At 43.3% G+C, this 21,008-nt stretch overlaps 1 protein-coding gene across 1 annotated transcript in view; it reads left to right on the top strand.

Annotated features, from left to right (window-relative positions):
* Positions 1-20,520, top strand: part of LOC107111769 (cAMP-specific 3',5'-cyclic phosphodiesterase 4D-like) — a 358,756-nt gene extending 338,236 nt beyond the window's left edge. Inside the window, exons 2-5 of the mRNA XM_015412798.1 lie at positions 7,694-7,885; positions 17,035-17,071; positions 18,644-18,717; positions 20,457-20,520. Of these exons, the coding sequence (XP_015268284.1) occupies positions 7,694-7,885; positions 17,035-17,071; positions 18,644-18,717; positions 20,457-20,520 (367 nt within the window). The remainder of the gene's footprint in view (positions 1-7,693; positions 7,886-17,034; positions 17,072-18,643; positions 18,718-20,456) is intronic.
* Positions 20,521-21,008: the final 488 nt, after the last annotated feature.

Below are 21,008 nucleotides of genomic sequence, written 5' to 3'. Positions count from 1 at the left end.
GGTTCCTTCTCGGGACAAGTGGAGACCGTCTTGCCTGTACAGCTCCTCTTGTTCCAAAAAGCATCCCAGTGCCTAACAAACTTGAACCCTTCCCCCCTTCAGGTGCTGTGTAGCCAGACAATGTTTTTTGTTCCTGTTGCTGTAAAGAAAAGGAGATAAAAAATAAGGGTGCAAAATCAGGTAAAAATATATTTTGTTACTCAGCTAAAATTCCCAAAAAATTCCCTATGCATTTCACCAACAGACTTCATCAGGGGAATCTGTTCATCACTGGAAGAAACTCGATGATATTCCAGAATATAGTAAAGCTTCTTCCACTGACAATTTGCTATTGATCTGGTACTCCTTTTGAAGAATTAACTGCAAGCTGAACAGATTCTTCTGACAAAGCCTGTTGGCAAAACATGTAGGGATCTTTTGGGAAATTTTAGCTGTGTAACAAAATACATTTTTACCTGATTTGCACCATTGGCCTTGGCCTTATTTTTTCTATCTCCTCTGAGTGGTGCGGCCCCTTATTTTCTTCTTAGTATAAAGAAAAGGTATTTAGAGGGACTGTAGAGCTATGCTTGCTGCTTTCAAATAGTTTCCCTTGTTTCATTAGGTAAATTCTGTATCAGTGATTCCCAGCTTTTCCAGTTTAGGGACACTTATCATTAACATGGATAATGTGAATCAAGGTCCCACTCAGTCTCCCCCTGCCCAAATATGTTGGTAGCTGCCATGACAGGGCAAACCTGTTTGTAAACCCCTAATTGATTAGGGGTGGTTTAGCAGGAAGAGCTGAGCTAGCTTTGATCTTCCATCTCTTTAAAAAATCCTTTAAAAAAATAAAAACTTGTATTGTTTTGCAGACCAAGACACTTTCGTGGCAGTGATGCCTTTTGGTGCTATACCTATCTTTAGTTAGTTTATGCTCAGTTGTTTGTGCTCTCACATGGAAATGACAGCTGCCTCATATACTATGGATATTTTAATACCTTAATCCTTGGTCTGTTAAAAGGAGATCAGAATTTTGACAGCATATTCAGAGAGATTGATAATTTCTGTAAGAATGACAATCTGTGGTTACTTCTCAACATCTTTCTTACTGGAAGCTCACCTTTTTCACTGTTTTGTATGCATGTCGCACAAGCCATCATTTTCCATACAGAAATATCTATGTGATGTAGATATGAGTCTAAGTTCTCCATCAGTATTCTATTCAGACACTGAAATGCCAGTTCCCTGTTTTCAGTTTTAGACCCCCATCTAGTGGCTAAACTGTTGCATTGAAATAAACACATCTAAATAAGTCTGGCAAATTACAGATCTTCTCAGATGTAGTTTTGACTGTGTTGCTAAAAACACATCCTAGCTCAGCCCTTTTCAATTGTTGCTGATGATAGATAGATAGATAGATAGATAGATAGATAGATAGATAGATAGATAGATAGATAGATAGATAGATAGATAGATAGATAGATAGATATTCTAAAAGGAAACAAAAGTAGTTTGGATTTTGATAAGGGGTTAGAATACTTTCTGTCCTTATTTTGTCTATTAGGATGTTCAAAACATATCAAAGCCTCTTAAAAATCTGATCCTCAAACGCTGCAGAAGTGTTCTCCTCAAAGATGCTTTGCAAATCAATCAAATAACCCCTTTGTTCTTTAATTATAATTTAGCCATGGATAACACCATAATTGTGCTTTACAACAATGATAATAACAAGCTGGGGGCACAACAGCAGCAGGTGAACAGTTGGGAAATTCTACCCCGCCTCCCTAAAGCTCTTCCTCCAGAATTCCTCCAGAATTCTCTAAGCTCTCAGGAACTTGAACAGGCTGATTTCACTTCCTTGCCCCCCCCCTCCCCATCTCCTCCTCTACCTGACACACAACTGCTCTCAACAGTTCATCGCTCCTGTACCATAAGGACAAGGTTTTTTAGGTTTGGTTTCTTTGTCTTTTGATTTTAACAAAGTTTTTTTTCCCCTTGAATATGTGGGGAGTTCCCCAAGCAGCTGGTGACCAGTGTTCCCTCTAAACTGAATTAGTGTGAGCTAGCTCACAGTTTTTTAGCCTCCGGCTCACACATTTTTGTCTTCGCTCAGGAAGGAGGGCTCTAGAGCAAACTAATTTATGCAGTGGCCAGATCGCTGGCTCACAACTTTAATGCCAGTAGCTCACAAAGTGGAATTTTTGCTCACAAGACTTCACGGCTTAGAGGGAACATTGCTGGTTTCCCCTACACACAGTGGGTGGCCGGGTGTTGTGGCCTTTATCAACATAGCATCCCGCCTATTTACTACTTGATATAATAATAGGCTCTAGGGTGGGAATGAATACTTTGGAAATCCGTACCTCAACCCATTCTCCACCCACCTACCCTTTCACCTCTTAAACTGAGGCTCATATACATTCATATACATGAAGTTGCCTTATACTGAATCGGACCATAGGCTCATCAAGGTCAGCACTATCTCTTCAGACTAGCAGTGGCTCTCCAGAATATCAGGCTTGAGGTCCTTCTACAGCCTGATCCCTACTGGAGATGCTGGGGAGTGACTCTGGAACCATCTGCATGCTGGACAGATACCACTTATACACTGCCCCTCCCCCCAGCCACTGTTCTTACCATTCACAGTGCATTTAACTTAGTGCTTGTCAGGATGGGTTGGGGGTGGAGGTGGAGGTGAAGTCATACTTTCCTTTGTACCTTGGGACCCCTGAGTGAGTAACTATAGACTTCTGCATTGTCCATATTCATCATCCACCTGGTGGAGAGACAGTATTTTTAACACAAACAAGCCAAAATATGTCACACATCCATAGTACAAACCCAGTATCATTAACAATTATAATGCAATGAAGCTATCAGATAGAAATGAAACAGTTTAAAAACACCACACATTTGTCATTATATTGGTATACTGAATAACTGTACACTGCAATATACTTTAAAAGCACTTTTTAATGGAAGATTCTAATCAGGGCTATTTTTGGGCAGGAACGCACAGGAACGGAGTTCCGGCTGGCTTCAGAGTTGGCCACGCCCACTACAGCCAAAACCTCTGCGTGTGTGTGGCTACAGAGGAAAGGCCTGGACAGTGACACACACACCCCCAGCGACTCCGAGGCGGGCAGGCCTGGGGGTGCCCTGGAAGGATTGGACCTGTCCACTTGCACCTTCCCTTCCCTCCAAAGGCTGGCTTGCCCGGGCTCCCTGCAGCCACAGGGCACCCAGGCAAGCCAAGGGAGGGCATGGGGGTGTGGCCTAATATGCGAATGAGCTGTGTTGTCAGGGTGTGTGGCCTAATATGCTAATCAGTTTCTGCTGCTGGGTGTGGCCTATTATGCTAATGAGTTCCTGCTGGGCTTTTTCTACAAAAAAAGCCCTGATTCTAATTAAACATTTTCTTACTTATTTCAAGTCCCTTTATGTTCCCAGTTGCATCAATACTGTAGAAAGCCTGCATTGCCCATGTAACCACCACATTTTGGATTTGGCATTTTGTACAGTGTATAAATGTAGCTGTGTGAGCCTTTATGCTGCCATGGCAAAAGCCAGATCTTGTTCAAATCTGGCTTGTAGTGGTGGATGAACCATAAGCTGAAGCAGTCAGGAGTCAGCATAGGAAAACCTGTACCTGTGGCTGCCATATGATGAAATTATGATGTGCAGCTTTCCCCGGCCATTTCAAGTTTTGTTTTTATTTGTGTCTTTTAATCTGCTCTGGCTCTAAGAGCCAACATGGTGTAGTGGTAAGCATGCCAGACTAGGATCTCGGAGACCCAGGCCCATGTCTGCCTTTTGCCATGGAACCTTGCTGGGTGACCTTGGCCAGTTACACTCTTCCAGTCTAACCTACCCCATAGGGTTGTTGTGGGGATAAAATGGAGGCGAAGAGAATGATGTTGTAAGTCTCTCTGGATCTCTGTTGGGGAGAATAGCAAGATATAAACAGTAAAGGCATTTTTAACAATATTAATGTTTTATTAGTTGTATTTTATATTGATTGGCAGGAATCTAAAAGTGTTCTTGTGTGGCCAGAAGACACTTTCACTCATGCAAAGAGAGGGATCTGTGATTTCCATCAGTGTGCCAAACTCAGCATCGCTTGCCATAGCTATGGGGGAAGGGGGAATTCCTGAGGGGTTGTGTGTGTGTGTATGAGAGTGGCTCCTTTGTAGCAGCTATTGTAACTTTGCCCAAGACATGCCTCTCCAGGGAGACGACCTTGAAGCAAATGCTGTGCTAGCCTCGCTGTCTTAGATAACATGACTGGGAACTTATGGGTGGGCATAGAAGCTAACGGCTTAGGTGGGAAGGCTGTGTGAAATGATTGGATGAACCCAAGGGGGGGGGAACCTATATTCGAATTGTCTGTATCCATAGAGATTACCACCAAAAAACTCAGTTCTGACACGGTACTGCTCTAATCTGGATCATACTGATATCTCAATAAACAAATCACTGCCAAAGAGAGTGTTATTAGGAGTCTCTTGACCAGGAGTCTGACACAATGTCGGGTACAGCCCCACAACTGTATCCCACACTGTTTCTGAGTGTCTCCTGACTCTCAGGAGGATCTTCTTAAATGGCATGAGGGGCTTCAGAAAACAGAGGGAGAAAAGAAAGATCTATTTCACAAATAGAATTTCATTCGAACTTCTTTGGAATCCAGTCTATTGATTTTTAAAGTTATCTGTGTCTTTTAATTGTCATTTTTTTCATTCTATGTCAGCTGTTTAGCAGTTGTAGGGAAGGTAGACACAAAAAGATCAAAGCAGTTAGAGCTCTTTGCCATTTCTGTGGCTCTATCTATATTACAGTTTAACCCCTGATATCCATTTCACTTATGTTTTTATCCCTTCTCTTTTCAGTTGGTTATCACATTGTTCTTTTTTTTGTTTCTTATTCCTTTCAATGGGCTCTAACTTACCCAGTATGGCTGAGATTTTCAAAGACTGTGCCTTCCAGTGCTCCCTCTAAGTTGTGGAGTCTTGTGAGCAAAAATTCTACTTTGTTGGCTACTGACATTAAAGCTGTGAACGAGCAACTTGGCTACTGCATAAATTAATTTGCTCTGGAGCCCTCCTTCCTGAGCTAAGATGTGTGAGACAGAGGCTAAAAAACTGTGAGCTAGCTCACACTAACTCAGCTTAGAGGCAGCACTGGTGCCTTCACTCAAGGAATCCTGCCAAATTTCACTCCGATAGAAGAAAGTGCCCCGGTCAGTTTTGGGGGTAGTGGAAAGGGCCATCAAGTCACAGCTGACTTATGGTGACTTTGTGGGGTTTTCAAGACAAGAGACGTTCAGAGGTGGTTTGCCATTGCCTGCCTCCACGTCACAACCCTGGTATTCCTTGTTGGTCTCCCATCCAAATACTAGCCAGGGCCAACCCTGCTTAGCTTCTGAGATCTGACAAGATGAGGCTAGCCTGGGATTAGAGCCGGTTTACAGGTCATTAAGATTTGCACTTTCAGAGCAGGCAGAAGACATTACTAGGAGACAGGCCAAGTTACACAGAAGCAGGGCTATTTTGGGGCAGGAACGCACAGGAATGGAGTTCCGGCTGGCTCCCAAGTTGGCCACACCCAGCAGGAACTCATTAGCATAATAGGCCACACTCAACGGCAGAAACTCATTAGTATTGGCTACAATTAGGGGTGTGTGGCCTAACATGCAAAAAGCCCTGGGTTTTGACAACAAACAAGGTAAAGAGAATAAGAAGCAATAGGTGGGTGTGGCTGGATGACATGGGGTGTGGCCTAATATGAGAATGAGCTGTGCTGTCAGGGGTGTGGCCTAATATGCTAATGAGTTCCTGCTGTTGGGTATGGCCTGTTATGCTAATGAGTTCCTGCTGGGCTTTTTCTACAAAAAGAGGGCAGGGGCACAGAAGGATCAAAAGGTTGAATTTGGCAACCATGGAAACAGGTGGGATTACTGGGTAACAGGGGTATTCTGCACCCCAAGATGGGCATCATAGTAGAATAGGCATGAAGGCTTTCATTGTATAGACAGCGGGTTAGATCCAGACTAAATTCACAGTTTCTTCCAGTTCCTCCTTCCTGCCACAGACTCCTTTCATGTCATTCTTCAGGCTTCCCTATCCCCCATGAGCAGCATTTCATTGAGATCAGTAGGTTACATTGGGAGTGGGAGGAGAAAATTTCCATTCTACTGATGGAAAATTTAGCCTGGATTGAACCCAGTTAGTGTGAGTTCTTGGTGGAAAACAGACATTGTAACAATAGTAGTGGAAATCACTTTACATGTGTGCATTGCAGTGACTGAGTTACACTAGTTATTGACATGGGTTCTTTCATTACAAACAGCATGCAAGAATTGAGTGTTATGTCCATTGTAAGTCATCACAGCAGCATTCAAGGTATTGATATTAATATGCTTCTAGGGAGAATACAGAACTATCAGCCTAAATTAGCACTAATGGGAAGGGGGAAAAACCTCACAACTGCTAAATAGCAACACACTCACACTTGGAAAAGTAGTAATCACACGTTCTTGAACCATGTTGTAACTATGAAATTTTGTGTAGCACCAGAAAGAATATACTCAGTATCAAAGATAATGGAAATAGTGTAGGCAAAGAGATACTTTCAGGGGTTGGGGTTGGGTGAGATGCTGTTTATAAAGGATCAAGAAAGCCCTGCTAAGACAGCAATCAGTAGCTTGAACTTTCTAAACCAGACAGCCGGGCACCAAAATAACAAATGTTAATAACATCATATAATTAAAATGTCCTTATTTGTTTTTGTTATGATAATGATGACAATGAATAGAGTGTTTTTTAAATTATGTTTACCAGTGAATTAACAAATGCATATATTTACTGGAAAAACCTATATATACAGGAGCTCCATGCATTTATTAAAAGACACAAGATTCTGTATCTGTACTACTAATTCTTCAGGTCAAACTAGACAATATGCAAGGAAGGTATTATTGCTTTATGAAGTCAAGTAACATTTCTCACTGTTTGTGCATGCATGATTTAAATCAGGGAAAGGGCACAAAGAAAAGGGTTGATTTACCTTCATCCAGCACCACAGTCTCGATTCCTCTAAGCCTGAGTAGATGGGTGATCTCATTACAGATCTCCAGTACCTTATCTAGTTTAGCTCTAGTTCTCACAAACAGCAGAGGGCATTGTAACCCTGTATCTGAACTGTATTACTTCAGATTGCTGAGATGGGGTTCTTATAAAATAATTCTGTGCACAGGGAAAACAGAAGGATTCAGCCTAGCTCTCTTCCTGATGTCCCGATTTTCTGAATGTAGAAATATTCAGAGGCCTAAAGAATTGTAATCCAAACATTGGTTTATCCCATCACCGATGGATAGTGAGAAATAGGCCTTTAGTTTCCAGAGGCTGTTGTGAGAATAATTGTCTATAGGAAGTGTGATTGTTAGATAAATTATCTTTTCCACTTAAGAATGGAATAGAAGGAAATGGTTCTCATAGTGCACCTTCCGCCAGCTCCTCCTTGTGTCTTGCTCTCGAATTGATGCCAGGTTTTCTCATATATATTAAATAGCACCCACCATTAAAATGACTTCCACCTGTAGATTTCCCCAGCAAAAACATATCTTAATTGGTAAAAGATTAGTTTGATAATACCTCCATTTGCATCCCCAAAATCTGTTGGACGTGAAGCATTAAACTTGTCTTCTTTCTTACAGTTTTGACGTCGACAATGGCACCTCATCGGGACGGAGTCCCTTGGATCCCATGACGAGCCCAGGCTCAGGGCTGATTCTCCAGGCTAACTTTGTTCACAGTCAACGTAGAGAATCCTTTCTCTACCGGTCAGACAGCGATTATGACCTCTCTCCAAAGTCCATGTCCAGGAACTCCTCCATTGCCAGTGATATGTGAGTATCTGATTCAGTATCCAGACTTGTGTCCTTTGATAACAAAAGGCCATGATTGTAATACAACTATGAAAGATGGAGGGCTGGAGCCAGTCTTCATCGCTAGAGGCGGGCCCTGTATTTCCATATGAGACTTCCAACAAATTAAAGGAAGCTTAGCAGTTCCAAGATAGTCAACAGCAACTTCTGTGCTAGCAATCTGTTACAAGTTACAAAAGGTTGAGGGGAGTGTAATGTGGGGTGACTCAGTCTTCTAGGTGATCCCTCCATGGCAAAAACCCTGACACAATGGAGCCTGAGGGTTAGATCGAGTAACTCCTTTCTACTGAGTGAGTCTCTTTCCTCCTATAAAAAGGATACTTGCTCGGGTGAAAGATTACCCCCAGTGCAGGAAAGAAGATAGCAGAAGGAAGAAGGAGGATCCAGCTCTCACTGTTGAATCTGTAAATCCATTAATTTTGAAACAGGTATAGTGGCTCATGTCTGCAGTCAATCAACAGTGTGATGGGCAAAATTTCTGAACAGATCAAGGTTATTGTGACTTGTGGAATGGCCTTCCTGAGGAGGTCAGGAGGGGTCCCGTGCTCCTGTAATTCCACAAACTATGTAAACCTTTTAAAAGTAGCATAATATGAGAGCCAGTGTGGTATAATACTTAAAGTGCTGGACTAGATTATGGGAGAACCAGATTCAAATCCCGACTGCACCATAGAAGCTTGTTAGGTGATCTAGGGCCAGTCACACACACTCAGCCTAACCTCATGGCATGGGATAAAGTGGAGGAGGGAAAGTGATGTTCTGAGCTCTTTTGGGTCCCCATTGGAGAGAAAAGTGGACTATAAAGAAATAAATATAAAGTAAATACACTACCAGCATTAAAAGTTAACCTATATTAAAATCAGGAGCAGAAGGTTCAATTAAGGGAAGTGCTGAAAAGGCTAAAACTGTGATCTTAAAACAGCATGGGAAGACCAACCCCCAAATTAGACGTTTACAAAAATCTGAGCAAATGAGCTTTAGGTAAATGAACTTTGGCCTGCACTGAAAAGTTCAGATTTGGCACTGAGTGATGAACTGGGGGCATTCTGTAGACAACATACTGCAACAGACAAGCCTTCTCCTGCATGAATGATCTGAAGAGGAACTAATAAATAATTTCATCCTTCTAATGACATTATATGTAACCTTGTGGGAGGAGATGTAGCTCAAGAGAGCATGACACATTTCCCATGTCATAGTCCTAGGTTCAGTCCCTGGCATCTCTGATCAATGGGTCTTAGGTTTCAGGTGTTGAGAGAACTTAAATCTACCTGAGAACCTCTCAGACCACTCCCTGTCAAAGTTAACAAAGTTGACCTAGTTGTATTTGGTATACGGCAGCTTTATATGATCATAGCATGTTTGTCACGGATCTCTGGATTGGGAAAAGCAAAGGAGAGCTGGGAAAAGCCTGAGACCTTGGAGAGTCACTGCCAGTCAGAGCGTAGACAGTAGTGGGCTAGATGTCTCAGTTTAATGAGCAGAGGTCATTTCGGGGGGGAACGCAGGGGAACGCAGTTCCCCCGGGTAAGGTGCAGGGGGGCAGGGCACATGACGAAGCCCCGCCGCCTGCTTCCGGCCGCCCCGCTTCCAGCCCTCATTCAGCCAGGAGGAGGCAGGAGAAGAGGGAGGGTAAGTTGCTTCCTCCCCGCCTCTCCCCACCCCTGCCTGCCTGGGGCCAGGGAGGGCCTTGGCGGGGCTTCCTCGCACTCCCGCTGGCCTTGCAGGTCCACCGCCGGGCCCCTGATGTCAGGGGGTGTGGCATATGCTAATGAGTTATGCTAATGAGTTCCCCTAGCTCTTTTTCTACGAAATGACCCCTGTTAATGAGGTTTCATATATTCATATATTCATGTGACAGAAACCATGAATAGACAAGAATAGACCCAGCTCATTAGAAGGCATCTGAGGGACTTTGATTATGAGAGTACATTGATTAGAGCTCGCAGTGTGTGTTCATCTTTCTCAGTAGGCATTCTCCCTCCAACAAGAATGCCAAACTATCTATCTGAGCTAACTTTTCCAAAGTATAGAAGGGCATTCATGCTTGCACCTGAATGCCCTGCCTTCAGCGGTGATGTTAGGAAGATTCAATGGAACTCCATATTCAGATAGACTCTACAGTTGCAGCAACAACAGAGTCAGTTCTGTGAATCATATTCTTTTTGACTGCCCCAAATTTCCAGATCAAAGAGATGACTTGATGTCTCCATTAGTTAACAGGGCTGTATCTCTTCAGAAACTAAATCACCTTGGCCACTCAGATATAAAGATAAACAAACCACTATGTGTGTGGTGAAATTTCTGGCAGCTGTTGTTAAATTACATTATAACTTTTGTAGTAATTTTTAGGCTTTCCTTTTGTGGGGTGAGAGTTGTGAAAACAGTGATCAAGAGGTAGGTTAGTAAATATTTATATGTATTCAATCAGGGGGCCCGCAGGACTTGCAGGGAGCATTTCATTTTCTCTTCCCCCACTATTTCTTCTTTTCATTTCCCAAAAGGCTCCATAGACACTCCCTTTTTCCTGCTTCCTTCCCACATACCAGCCAACCTAACTTTTCCTGTCTCTTCTTCATGTTTCTCTCCTTCCCTACTCCTGGCGGCTTCTCCCTGGGAAAAATCTGGCCCAGTGGAAAGGTGGGAGTCATTAGGCTGGACTCATTGGCATGATGCCAATCACTGGGCTAGGCCAAGTGATGTGGTGCAGGCCAGGCTGAGGCAGGCCCAGTGGTATGGTGGGAAACCTGCAAAAAATTGCGGGGAGCACCTTATTTCCCCCTATATCAATTCCCATACTATATCAATTCCCATGCTATTTCTTTCTGGTAGGCTTGCCATTCCCCCGCTGGGGGTGGGGTTTGCCTGCTTTCAGGGCCCCGATCCACCAGATCTGGCTGGCAGGGGAAACCCCGCCCCCAAAGTGCCACATTTACGCCAACGTGCCCAGCATGATGACGTCACCCTGGAAAGGGCTGTGCCCCCTCCCCTCTACCTTTTGCTGGCAGAACGCAAGGCTTGGTGGCTGGCAGTACTATTGTGGTTCCCTAGCAATGCCCATGGAGGCCATTCATTTCTTAAAACTACAGGCACTGTTTCTATCATTATGGGAGGTTTTAGCCCCCCAGTGTGTGTGTGTGTGTGTGTGTGTGCGTGCACATGTGTGTGTTTAGATTTCAGATTTTTCTGCAAATCTGGTGCTTTTCAGATTTGTTGAAAGATCTAGCTTGTCTGTTCATGGCTCCAGTCCATAGATTTTAGTATCCACAGATTTTACCTTGTTGAGAATTAGTTATATTGGCAAGTGAGGACTCACAAGACTCATGAGGGGATCCCATCCATTTTTACTACCCTACCCTGCCTTTCCCCCCTTGTCCTGATTGCTGGATACTGTACTCCCCCCCTCCCCCATTTCTGTTTCTTTCCCTTCTCCCCACCCCTCCCTCTTCCTGGGCTCTGTTGACTGCCTCAACTTCCAGGACACTCAACAGCCTTGCTCAGCTGCTCACTGGCTGGCTGGCTACTCACCTGTCTGTAGTGCTGCTTCCTCTGCCAGAATGACTGATGCAACAGTAGGAGGTGAATGTGGAGCTTCTGTCTCAGTTTTGTCCTGCCACTCAGCAGACCTCCATCTGTATTCCTCGCCGCTGCTCTGAGGACAGTGGCGATGGCAGCGGGTGGTTCCTGCCCTCCCCCTCCCCTGCTTGCCTGCACCCATCTCCACCTACCTGTCTCAAGGGGTAGCTCCCCCTCCTCCAAAACCTTCCACATGTGGTGAGGAGGGTGGATGCTGCCAGGCCAGTGGAGGAGCACTGTCTGTGCCACTGAAGACAGTGTCCCACAGTTTTGTGTGGGATTTAATTTCTCCTCCTTCAGTTTTGAACTTTTACTTTTCCCCTGTAAACTTGGGTGGAGGTCCCCCAAGTTTGCAGAAAAACATCCCCTCTCTCTAAATGGTCCCAGTCAGTGGACTTAAGTATCCATAGATGGGGCCATATTAAGAATGACATATATTGATATTAGAGATAGTAGTATTAAGCTGTTTTCCGTGTTTGCAACACTCTAGGAGACTCACAGTCAGTAAAAACAAGGCTTAAAAGCCTATCAATCAACTAAATGATAGCAAATAAACCTTTCCTAGCCCTTTTTAAACGTTAGCATCAAAGGGTACATAATTTGATATGTCTGTTTCCAAGTCTGTAATTATTAGAAAGGAAGGTATTCATAGTTACATGAGTGGGAAAACACCGGTTCACTTGGTTTCCTGTTAACAAGGATTCAGTGAGGCGAGGGGTGGAGAATGAGATGTTCAGCCCCAGCCTTTTAAAGGTCTTCTCTGTGTTAGAAATGTCTATTTGACATGTGTTCCTGCTGCTGTCTGGTTATAAATGTGTGATATTATATTGTCCAGCATTCTGAAAGCTTTATCTACGACTGCTTAGAAAAGGAGTAAGTAGGATGCTTACTGGTTGTAAATAGGTAGTACTTCCCCAGTAAAACAATAAGCAATCTCATTAAAACATACAGGAAAAAAGCTCTTTGACACTTTCCCCCCAGGTTTGTTCACATAAGAGGAGACTTAAATTCAAGGCAGGGGTGGGTGGGAATCCCTGCCAAGCCTTGTATGTTTTTGTTCCATAGGCACACTTTCTTGCTGTGAACAGGAAAAAAGGTATGTGAGGTAGCAGGCATAGGCATAATCAGGGGTCATTTCGTAGAAAAAGAGGTGCAGGAGCTCATTAGCATAACTCATTAGCATAATTGATTTGCATATGCCACACACCCTGACATCACCGGAAGTGTGTCAGAAGGTAACACCCACCGCTCAGGCTCCACTGGACTGTTTTGGATTGCTAGCTATTGGGGGGGGGGATGTGCAGATCTGTCCTCGCAGAGGAGGGAGAGCTTGTACCTGAATAAAACTTGGTCTTAAAGGTGTCACTGGACTGTTTTGGACCGGGGGGCCGGGGGGGGGGGCTCTGCAACTTACCTGGCTGCTTCTTGTTCTGACTGAGGGCTGCTGGGAGCAGGGGGTGGGGCTTGTTGCATGTGCCCATCCCCTGGACTCTTTACTGCCGGAGCTCCGATCCTGTGCGCTCCTGCAGGCAATGACCCCTGGGCATAATATAGGAATGCCCTTATTCTACCAAGTTGACAGTATATAGGAGGAGAAGAAGAGGAGATTGGATTTATACCCCGCCCTTCACTTGGAGTCTCAGAGTGGTTTACAACTCCTTTCCCTTCCCCTCCCCACAACAGACACCCTGTGAGGTGGGTGGGGCTGAGAGAACTCTGACACAAACGGCTCTTTCAGGAACAGCTGTGCCAGAGCTTGTGACTGACCCAAGGTCACATCATCAGGTGCAGGTGGAGGAGTGGGGAATCAAACCTGGTTCTCCCAGATTAGAGTCCACACACTTAACCACTACACCAAACTGGCTCTCTTACATATATTGATATTAGAGATAGTAGTATTAAGCTGTTTTCCGTGTTTGTAACACTCCAGGAGACTCACAGTCAGTAAAAACAAGGCTTAAAAGCCTATCAATCAACTAAATGATAGCAAAAAAACTTTCCTAGCCCTTTTTAAACGTTAGCATCAAAGGGTACATAATTTGATATGTCTGTTTCCAAGTCTGTAATTATTAGAAAGGAAGGTATTCATAGTCACATGAGTGGGGAAACACCGGTTCACTTGCTTTCCTGTTAACAAGGATTCAGTGAGGCGAGGGGTGTACCACCAATCCTTGCCAGCATCACCCTCCATGTTGTGCCACTTGTTTTTTGTTCCTGGGAGTAGACCTAATGGGATACGTGGATTTCCCAGATCAAACCAGAACCCAAAGGGGCAATGTTGCTCTAGTATCTCTGTCTCAAGAGCTTGTTTAAACATGTGCATCTAAGTGCCACCCCAAGCCTCTAGGCGATGGCCAAGGCAGAAGACATCAGCACCAGCACCTGCTCCTAAGGAAGTATGCACCTGAAAACGATGGGCAGCCAGAAGATCTCACTTGATCATAAGAACATAAGAGAAGCCAATGTTGGATCAGGTCAATGGCCCATCTTGTCCAACACTCTCTCACACAGTGGCCAAAAATACCAAGTGCCGTCAGGAGGTCCAGCAGTAGGGCCAGGACACTAGAAGCCCTCCCACTGTTCCCCCCCCCCCAGGCACCAAGAACACAGTGCATCACTTGCCCCAGACTGAGAGTTCCTATCTATACCTTGTGGCTAATAGCCACTGATGGATCTCCCTTCCATGGGTTGCCATTAGGATCTCGCCAGAGCATTTTGAACAATTAGTTAAAGTCAATCCTACATTGTTAGGGATGATCCCACACTGTGTTACAGTAGCCCTGAACTTTTCCTGAGGTGCTCTTAATCCCAAGAATCAATTAAAATCTGTGCTAAAAACTCTGATCTGTCAGGTCCTAGTAACCAATTTTAAAATGTTGCTGGATTTCCTCCAGGAAGATTTGTGGTGGATTTACAATGTTAGGCCAAATGTTGTAAATATGTGTATATTTGCTTAATGCACATGGAGGGGGGGGGGTCTACCAATCAATTTCTGTTCTTGATTTAAAGGCTTTGATTTTGTTTTGATGGGTCTGAGTGGAAAAGGGTGTGGGCTTTTTAATCCAGGCCACTTCACCTACTATTACTGCCTTCTTATTGTTTCATCGGATTCCTCAGTAGTAGCTTTAGGGTTGCCAGCTGCCTGGATAAATTAATGTGCTGTCTGTTTCCGGTATTAGGCTGTGGTCACACACACTAAATAATCTACTTTCAGTGCACTTTCCAACTGGATTTTTACTGTCAGGGAAAATCCAGTTGGAAAGTGCATTGAAAGTGGATTATTTAGTGTGTGTAACTGCAGCCTTAGAGGGACAGGTTTTTCTCCAGGCTGTTGGCAACCCTAGTCTGTTTAGGTTAGAGCATTGTTTCCCAAAGTGGATGGTATTGTCCCCTGGGGACAGTGGGATTACCTGGGGGGGGGGTGGTAAGAGGCAAGGGAGTAGTGGGAGGAGGCGGCACTGGAGTTTCTGTTGAATACATTTTGTTGAGCAAATGTAACTAAAAAGTTTTAATTGGATTTTGAATAAATGTGCAATTGTTACTGTTTTGAATGTTATTGTTATTATCTTCATTAATGGATCATACAAACCTGTTGTTTTGAATAATGCCTTTTAGACGGGAGGGGAGGAGAGGGGCATTGGGGATTGAACCAAGGGGCAGCGGCCCAAAAAAGTTTGGGAAAGACTGTGGGAGAGTCCTGTCATACCCAACACCACCCAGTGTTTGGTGATAATTCATTTCTTATTCATTCTGGCCAATCACTTTGGAAGCCACTTCTTCAGAGCACCTCAGACACAAAGATAAATGTAAACAAAAGAGCTGGACAAAACACTGTTGCCTAGTTGAGAGAAACTCACTTTCTTACCTCAGCACTTACTCAGAAAACAGCCACTGTGGACAAGAGAGTTTTATTTGTACAATATGTGTTCACAATATGAGTTTTCTTGACTGTAAACCCATTCTGTAAGTCTCAGGTCCCAGTCTGCAAACTGGAGAAAAAGTTGACACATTTCATGGGCTTGCTTTGCTGTGAGAAGGAACAAAACAAAAGTGGGCAGGAACTCATTAAAAGAGAACAAGCTATCTAAATGTCTGCCTTGTTCTTGTAATATAACTAGCGCTTCTTGCCTTTAGCCACTCCCATGACTGTGAATCTTTTGGTGTGTGTGTCTGCAAAGGCAGGAAACACAAATAAGTGAACAGAAAGGCACCTTCAAGCCTTGGCAGTAGGTGACACCCAGTTCTTCCTTTTAAAATTTCATTTTGAAACCCATTACCTTGGAATTGCCATAGTTACAAACCTCATGTTAACTTTAGAGTTATCTAAGTTAGTTATCGCAGAATCATGCCTTTCATTCTAGATTAATACAATCAGTAACTCAAACTGTGTTTATCTATCAGGATTTCCTTTCAATAAGGTGGAGATACTGGCTGAAGTTCTACAACCACTTGAGTGCATTTAAAGGGATCGTCTTAGCATAGGACCACAACCTTGATCTTGACTTGGAGTTCACCCAGGGCATATTTTGTTTTCAATTAAGAATGGACAGATTTTGTGAGAATGTGTTAGAAAGGTTTCGCTGGCTGTTTGCTTTCACTCCTTGTGAAAACTTCAATTAAATTTGACTGACTTTCTGGGTTACATCATCTCCTCAGTCCTTTCCTTCCTCGGATTAGTCAGTAGTCCCTGGTAACTTTGTGCAAAATATCACACATCACCCAGGTCTACATGTGTCAACTTTTGCATGACTTTGAAATTTTATTTCTGTGGGAGTGAGAAATACGTCGGACTCAGCCAACTATGTTTTTGCCTTGTGGTAATGGTGATTTTGTCGCTCTTTCCCCTCAGTCATTAAGACACATCACCCTGAGACTTCACTCCGACGTCAAAGGGTAATGTGGGTTTGGTCGCTCCAGCAACAGCACACACTTGGTAACACTGTGGACATCTGAGTCAGTTGAAAAGTTTTACCAAGTTTTTTTTTAATTAGCTTCTGAAACACTTCATTCTCATCTACAGTTACTAGCTTGTCCAATTCTTACAAATGATTATCCGTTAGTAATGCTTAATGAACATCACTTGCAATATTTAAGTGGGCTGGCTGCTCTAATTAAAAAAAAGGTAATTGTAGGTGCTACCTACTTCTGGGGCATACCTGACTAATTCTAAGACTATGAGATTCCCCTGAATTTAAAAGATGAGGAAGCAGGACTCCAAGGACTAAATCTTTTGCTCATTTGCCTTATGGACATCTGTGTGCCTCTCTAAGTAAGTGGAGTGAAGCCACGGAATCTTTGCCCATCTACAGGTGACTAGACTAATGCTATTGTATATCTTAGCCTTCATCTAGCCAACTTGGAATGAATACAGGGTGAGAAAGAAACTGATTGGCACAGTTAATGAAAATCATCTAGAGAGCTAAACTTTGAGAACAGATTTTTTGCTTTTGGATTTGCTGTTGCTGTTGTTGCATCAGTGGTGGGAAAAGCCGTCCATCACGCCTAATAAAGGTTTTTATTGTTTTACTTTTCAGACATGGAGATGACTTGATTGTGACACCATTTGCTCAGGTAAGCGCAGAGTGCCATGTAGGGTTACCAGCCCCCCTCCCCGACCACTGGTGGGTTGCCAGTTCCAAGCTGAGAAACTCCTGGAGATTTGGGGATGGAGCCTGGGGAGGACGGAGACCTCAGTGGGGTACAATGCCATAGAGTCCAGCCTCCAAAGCATCCATTTTCTCCAAGGGAACTGATCTCTGTAGTCTTGAGATAAGCACTAATTCCAGGGAATCCTCAGGTACCACCTGGAGGCTGGCATCCTTAGTCCTATGTAGCCATATGAAAATATCAGTCTCTGCTTTTAGTTGGTGCCAGACTATACATTTCAGATGGGTGCTGCTGTTCTTTTCATTGTTGTGCATATACTCCAAGCAATGCTTGCTCTAAGCTGTGGAGTCTTGTGAACAAAAATTCCACTTTGTGAGCTACTGCCATTAAATGAGTGAGCGATTTGGCTACTGCATAAATTAGTTCGTTCTGGAGCCATCCTTCCTGAGCGAAGACAAAAATGTGTGAGCTGGAGGCTAAAAAACTGTGAGCTAGCTCACACTAACTCATCTTAGAGGGAACATTGATTCTAAGCAAAATAGACAATCTAAAACAGAATAGTCTCCATTATTACCTCTGTTGCTTAGAGATGCCGTAAACTGGCATCCTGCATCCATTGGCTGGGGCCCAAAGAGCTCCATCATACATACATTTTAAACTTTTTTTCTGATTTGAACCTCAGAGTACCATGCTGTGTCACAAACTGCTTTTAGAGCATGATAAGCTATCTCTAGTGGAGATCTGAAACTAGTACCCTCTCCATGTATGTCAAGTTGACCTTGCCAGTTTAGTCTGGTTGGGGTATATCTGCAGAGCCTTGTTGGATGTTGGATGTTATTAACTAATCTGTGTTAAGATAAGCATACCTGGCTATTAAACATGACAGTGGTTATATTTACTTTATTTTGTGCTCCTTTTAAAGGTGATTTTATATTTTAATCCACTGCTTTTAAACTTTTACTGTTTTCTTTTTCTTTGGTTTTAACTGCCTTTTTTTTTACAAAAAAGCTCATGACATTTGAACTAGTTTGTTGTAAGCCGCCTCGGCTGCCCTCTGAGCAGAAAGGCAGAGCGCAAACGGTCTAAAGAAATACATAGCAAATGGGATTACATGAATTTATGCACAGATGGCTTTGTGTCAATTGGGTGTCAAGTATGAAAAGTTCTTATTGTGCAGATGTTTCATTGCTGTAACAATTCTAGTCCAAATGGCACTGGATGGCAATGGCCCATTCTTTTCCAAGCTCACTCATTTCAGACAGACAAAGAGGGTTCTGTGGGAAATCTTCCTCCTCTTTGAACAAGGCTGCTTTTAAACAATTAATGGTTTCTTTAGTGAGAGTGAAAGCGACAAAACTCTTGCCTTGAATTACAAAAGCTTCTTTGTGGAATGACGGTCAAAGGCATCAAACACCAAAACAATCTTGGGAAGTTTATTAGCTTATTTAGAAAGTCTTTTGCATTCTGTCCAATGGAGAGAAGTTGTGAGTACACCTGAAGAAAATGAGAATGAAACTTCACATTTATCCCCTACAGGTGCTGGCCAGCTTACGTACTGTACGGAATAATTTTGCTGCATTAACCAATTTACAGGATCGAGCACCCAGCAAGTGAGTATTGTACTTTTCCTCCTTCCGACCCTGCTGAATTAGTGCCCCTTCTCCCACATGATTGTGTATGCAGGTCAACAGCATAACAGATTACCGCAAACCAGGTTCTACAAATGGTGAGCAGGTAGCCATTTCTACACCTGCAGCTTCTGAGAAAGGCTGCCACAGTCACAGAGATGACTGAACATATGACCGCTAACATACCGCACGGACAGCCCAGTTCACACGAACCTTTAGGGAAGATCTGTGGCTCAGTGGCAGAGCACATGCTTTTCATACGGAATGTCCCAGGTTTCTTTCTTGGACTTTCTGGTTAAAAGATCTCAGGTAGCCAGTGCTAAAACAGACCTTTCTCTACCTGAGACCATGGAAAGCTGCTGCGAATTAGAGTCAAAGATGCTGATCTCGATGGACTGGTAGTCTAAGTTGGTATAAGGCAGCTTCATATGTTCAGATGAATTTTTTTCTCTCTTTTTGTTTTCATTCGGGCCAAAATCATGAGTTGTATTAAGTTGTCAGTGCTGAAAACACTTCTGAAAGTGACAAGTTTAATTTCCCCCTCCTTCCCCACCATAATGACTAGGACAATTTACTCCTGCCCTGACACCATAATGCATGTTTCTCTAGCCAGTTTGGTGTAGTGGTTAAGTGTGTGGACTCTAATCTGGGAGAACTGGGTTTGATTCCCCACTCCTCCACTTGCACCTGGCTGGATGACCTCGGGCAAGCCATAATTCTATCAGAGCTGTTCTCTCAAGAATAGTTCTTGAAAGAGCTCTCTCAGTCCCGCCTACCTCACAGGGTGTCTGTTGTGGGGAGGGGAAGGGAAAGGAGTTTGTAAGCTACTCTGAGACTCCGAGTGAAGGGCAGGGTATAAATCCAATCTCTTCTCTTCTTCTTCTTTTCCCTCCACTGGGGGTAACAAAATATGCAATGCTTATGTTGCCACACATTTAACATAGTGTGTCATTTTGGCCTTTTTCAGGTGTACCCATACAAAGGACCACTTTTAGGAATTTAGCAGAGTGTGTGGTTGTTTCCATGTACAATATGTGGTGCCATGTACAAGTGTGTGGTTGTTTCCCATGCCAATCTTATGATACCTTAGAGGGCGTTTTCCCTTCACATGAGCTTCTCTCCCTTTGGAAGAGTCACTCTTGAAAGTGCTTATTTTAAAAATTATGTATTACATTTGACCCCCCCCCTTTCCTCCACTGAGTACATGGAATTATCTCAGTTATCATCACAAGATCTCTGTGACGTAGGGATCAATCTTAAACAAGTCTACTCAAAAGTAAATCCAGCTGAGTTCGGTAGCATTTATGCTTGGGTAATTGTGCTGAAGATTGCAGGCACAGTTTAACATGAGAGAGTGAGACTTGTCCAAGGGGGCTCAGCAGTTTCACAACTATGTGGGGATGTGAACTGGGTCTCCTACTTCTTGAGTCAGTACACCTGCTTATTTGGGTACATCTTACCTAGAGTGCTAGTATAGGTAGATCTTCTTTTAGTTTTACCAAGGCATTCTCCTTAACAGTGTCATCCTAAGCAGAGTTACACCCTTCTCAGCCCATTAACTTCAATGGATTTAGAAGGGTATAACTTTGCTTTGGCTTGCACAGTAATTCTCTTGTCTTCCCATCAAATAATCAATGAGTTTCCTAATTAAATGATTTCTAAGAATGAAGTACTATAAACAAAGTCGTGCTAATGACTTACAATTTCTCTGTTTCTTTCAGACGGTCACCCATGTGTAACCAACCATCCATCAACAAAGCAACCATAACAGGTAAGACAGATTAATCTAACCATACCTCTTGGGTACTATTTGGGTTAAACCTTTGCTTGTTCATGGTTAAAGCAGTGAAATCCACCAAAATCCGGACAACATATTATCAATTTATAAAACTATTTTATGGATACGAAATGCCTTTCCATATTTCAAAAGAGGCATACGTTTTTTCTTTTAGCACCTTACATTTCCACTCCCATGATGTTCAAGATGTGCTACAGCATGCTTTAACCACCAGTGGCTGCAGCACAAGTAGTTTACTTGTTTTTAGTTCAACAACTGTGGTTTAGTTTTCAAATTAACTTGCCTTACTAGATGTGGGATCTTTATCAGTGAAAACTACTATGTTTTGTATGCAGATAGTTTACATGAGTTTAGCCATTCTCTTTGGGTCATAACCATGGGCAGGATACCTTGTAGACACTGGACCTCACATACAACATCTCTATGTCAACATAGAGCTTCCACCTGAACCGAAAACCCTATATGGTGTAAGGAG

The sequence above is a fragment of the Gekko japonicus genome, unplaced genomic scaffold (assembly GCF_001447785.1).
Source record: "Gekko japonicus isolate JY-2015 unplaced genomic scaffold, Gekko_japonicus_V1.1 scaffold865, whole genome shotgun sequence".
Taxonomy (NCBI): domain Eukaryota; kingdom Metazoa; phylum Chordata; class Lepidosauria; order Squamata; family Gekkonidae; genus Gekko; species Gekko japonicus.
This window is presented reverse-complemented; position numbering and strand designations above follow the sequence as displayed.